This window comes from Pygoscelis adeliae, unplaced genomic scaffold, assembly GCF_000699105.1.
Source record: "Pygoscelis adeliae isolate BGI_AS28 unplaced genomic scaffold, ASM69910v1 Scaffold139, whole genome shotgun sequence".
In the NCBI taxonomy this organism is placed as follows: Eukaryota; Metazoa; Chordata; class Aves; order Sphenisciformes; family Spheniscidae; genus Pygoscelis; species Pygoscelis adeliae.
In genome coordinates this window covers 2,028,812-2,030,539 of record NW_008825613.1, presented here as the reverse complement: position 1 = coordinate 2,030,539, position 1,728 = coordinate 2,028,812, and the positions used below count along the sequence as shown (strand labels likewise).

Genomic DNA, 1,728 nt, shown 5'->3' with positions numbered 1-1,728 from the left:
GGGGTTTTTTTTTTTTTTTTTTTTTTTTTTTTTTTAAATCTTTACAGAAAGTTGAAACTGAATTGCCTAATGTTGGCTTGACTTTTGAAATCCCCCTCATCATGTGCTTTAAAACCTGTACGAGATGCAAGGTAGCCATCAAAAGGTCACCACCCTCTTCCCAGCACCTGGATTGGTGTAATTTTATTCATCATTTTAATCATCTCTTAGCATAAAGGTTAATATGGTTTTGCCTGAACTATTCCAGTTAGCAAAGGAATTCTCGTGTTTTGAGTTTGCTGCATCTGTGACACGCTGACAGTCTGATGAACCCATGACCATGCTGGAGCACCCCACAGGGAAACCTGCTTCTGTCCTCAGCTCCCTCTAGCTTTTGCTGACATCAGTGTTTCGCTCTACCTCTGTAAGATGAGGTGAGCATTGCTGATTCAGGGCTTCCTAACGAGCTGTGGAGTCTGAAAGCGCTCGCAACGCACTACAGCCAGTTGGGTCTGCTTTTGTATGTCATGGTTTGCCTGACAAAATCCTGTCCCTAAGCAGCTGCCATGGTGACATTTTAAACTTCACTGCTTTGTCCAGTGTAACAGCTTATAAACGGGAAAGAAACCGTCCACTGAATTCAATGTGATACTGCAGGTCAAAAGGAAAACTTGCTGCTGAAAGGCCACGCTTTTACTGCTGCTTCTGCTCTCCTCTTCACAATCATGTGCTTCCACAACAAACCACTGCAGCTGCCCAATAGCATATTACATTTTGGAACACCTTACACCGGTTGTAAAGAGAGGAGAGGCCTCCAGAACGTAAATGAAATGTGCAGAATAAATGGGAAAGCAGACCAGTATTTCACCCATTTTTTGAATTACGCTGTGGTGATTTAGATGCCCTGCTCCTCCAATACCTTGCTCTTCCCACTCTGGGAGCTTGAAATGCTACACAAGGCATAAAGCGTCCCGGTGATCCTGCGAGAGGTGTGTTGTTAACGTATATTAAAGCGTGTCTCTGTTTCCAGGATCCCATCCACAATTTGCTTTGGACAAGGTGCCACCCGAGGATTTAAAGGACCAAGAAAGAAAGTCTGAAGGTCAGTGCACCAGATCTGTGGAAGATGAGAAGGCACTGGCCACTGCCGACCGCAAGCGTTAGCAATTGCACCTTGGCCGAGCAGGGATACTTGCAGTTGCATGCGAGGATCCCACTCCACACAGGGAAGGCAGAAGGGCAAAAACAGGGATTGTGCGGCAGCAGTGTGGGATACATCAGTACCTTGGGAAGGGTCTCTGTACCACCTCCCTTTGGCAGCATTTCAGAGTGGACCCATGCTTACGTTTATCCTTCCTGAGACACAACGGTCTCTTTTCTGATCCCCTCTGAAATCAAACTACAAATAAATTTCATCTGCCTCTGTGCTGTGAGTTTTTGTATCCCATCAGTGCCAGGACCGCTCTGGGTAGCAGTGGTTTTCTAGATAGACGCTTGCATCTTGCCTGAGCTTGGAAACAGCAAATGCTGTTCTGAAACTCCAGGCAGCTGTGGGGATTGCACAGGCTTTCTGAAAAACTTGCATGGAATCGCTGCCAAAAATGCAGCAGAGATAACACCAAGCAAAATGCAGCGTGTTCCCTCTTCCTGCAGGAAGCCCTGCATCCCCCCAGCCTCCTCAGGTGGCCTGGGGGCAGGGTGTCATCCTGTCAATCCTGCTTCCCTGCCAGCCCTTTTTGCACAGGGGAG

At 47.2% G+C, this 1,728-nt stretch overlaps 1 protein-coding gene across 1 annotated transcript in view; it reads left to right on the top strand.

Moving 5' to 3' along the window:
- ZNF511 (zinc finger protein 511) overlaps window positions 1-1,728 on the top strand; it is a 6,572-nt gene that overhangs the window by 4,227 nt on the left and 617 nt on the right. The window contains exon 6 of the mRNA XM_009332786.1: window positions 1,010-1,081. Within this exon, the coding sequence (XP_009331061.1) occupies window positions 1,010-1,079 (70 nt within the window). The 3' untranslated portion in view covers window positions 1,080-1,081. The remainder of the gene's footprint in view (window positions 1-1,009; window positions 1,082-1,728) is intronic.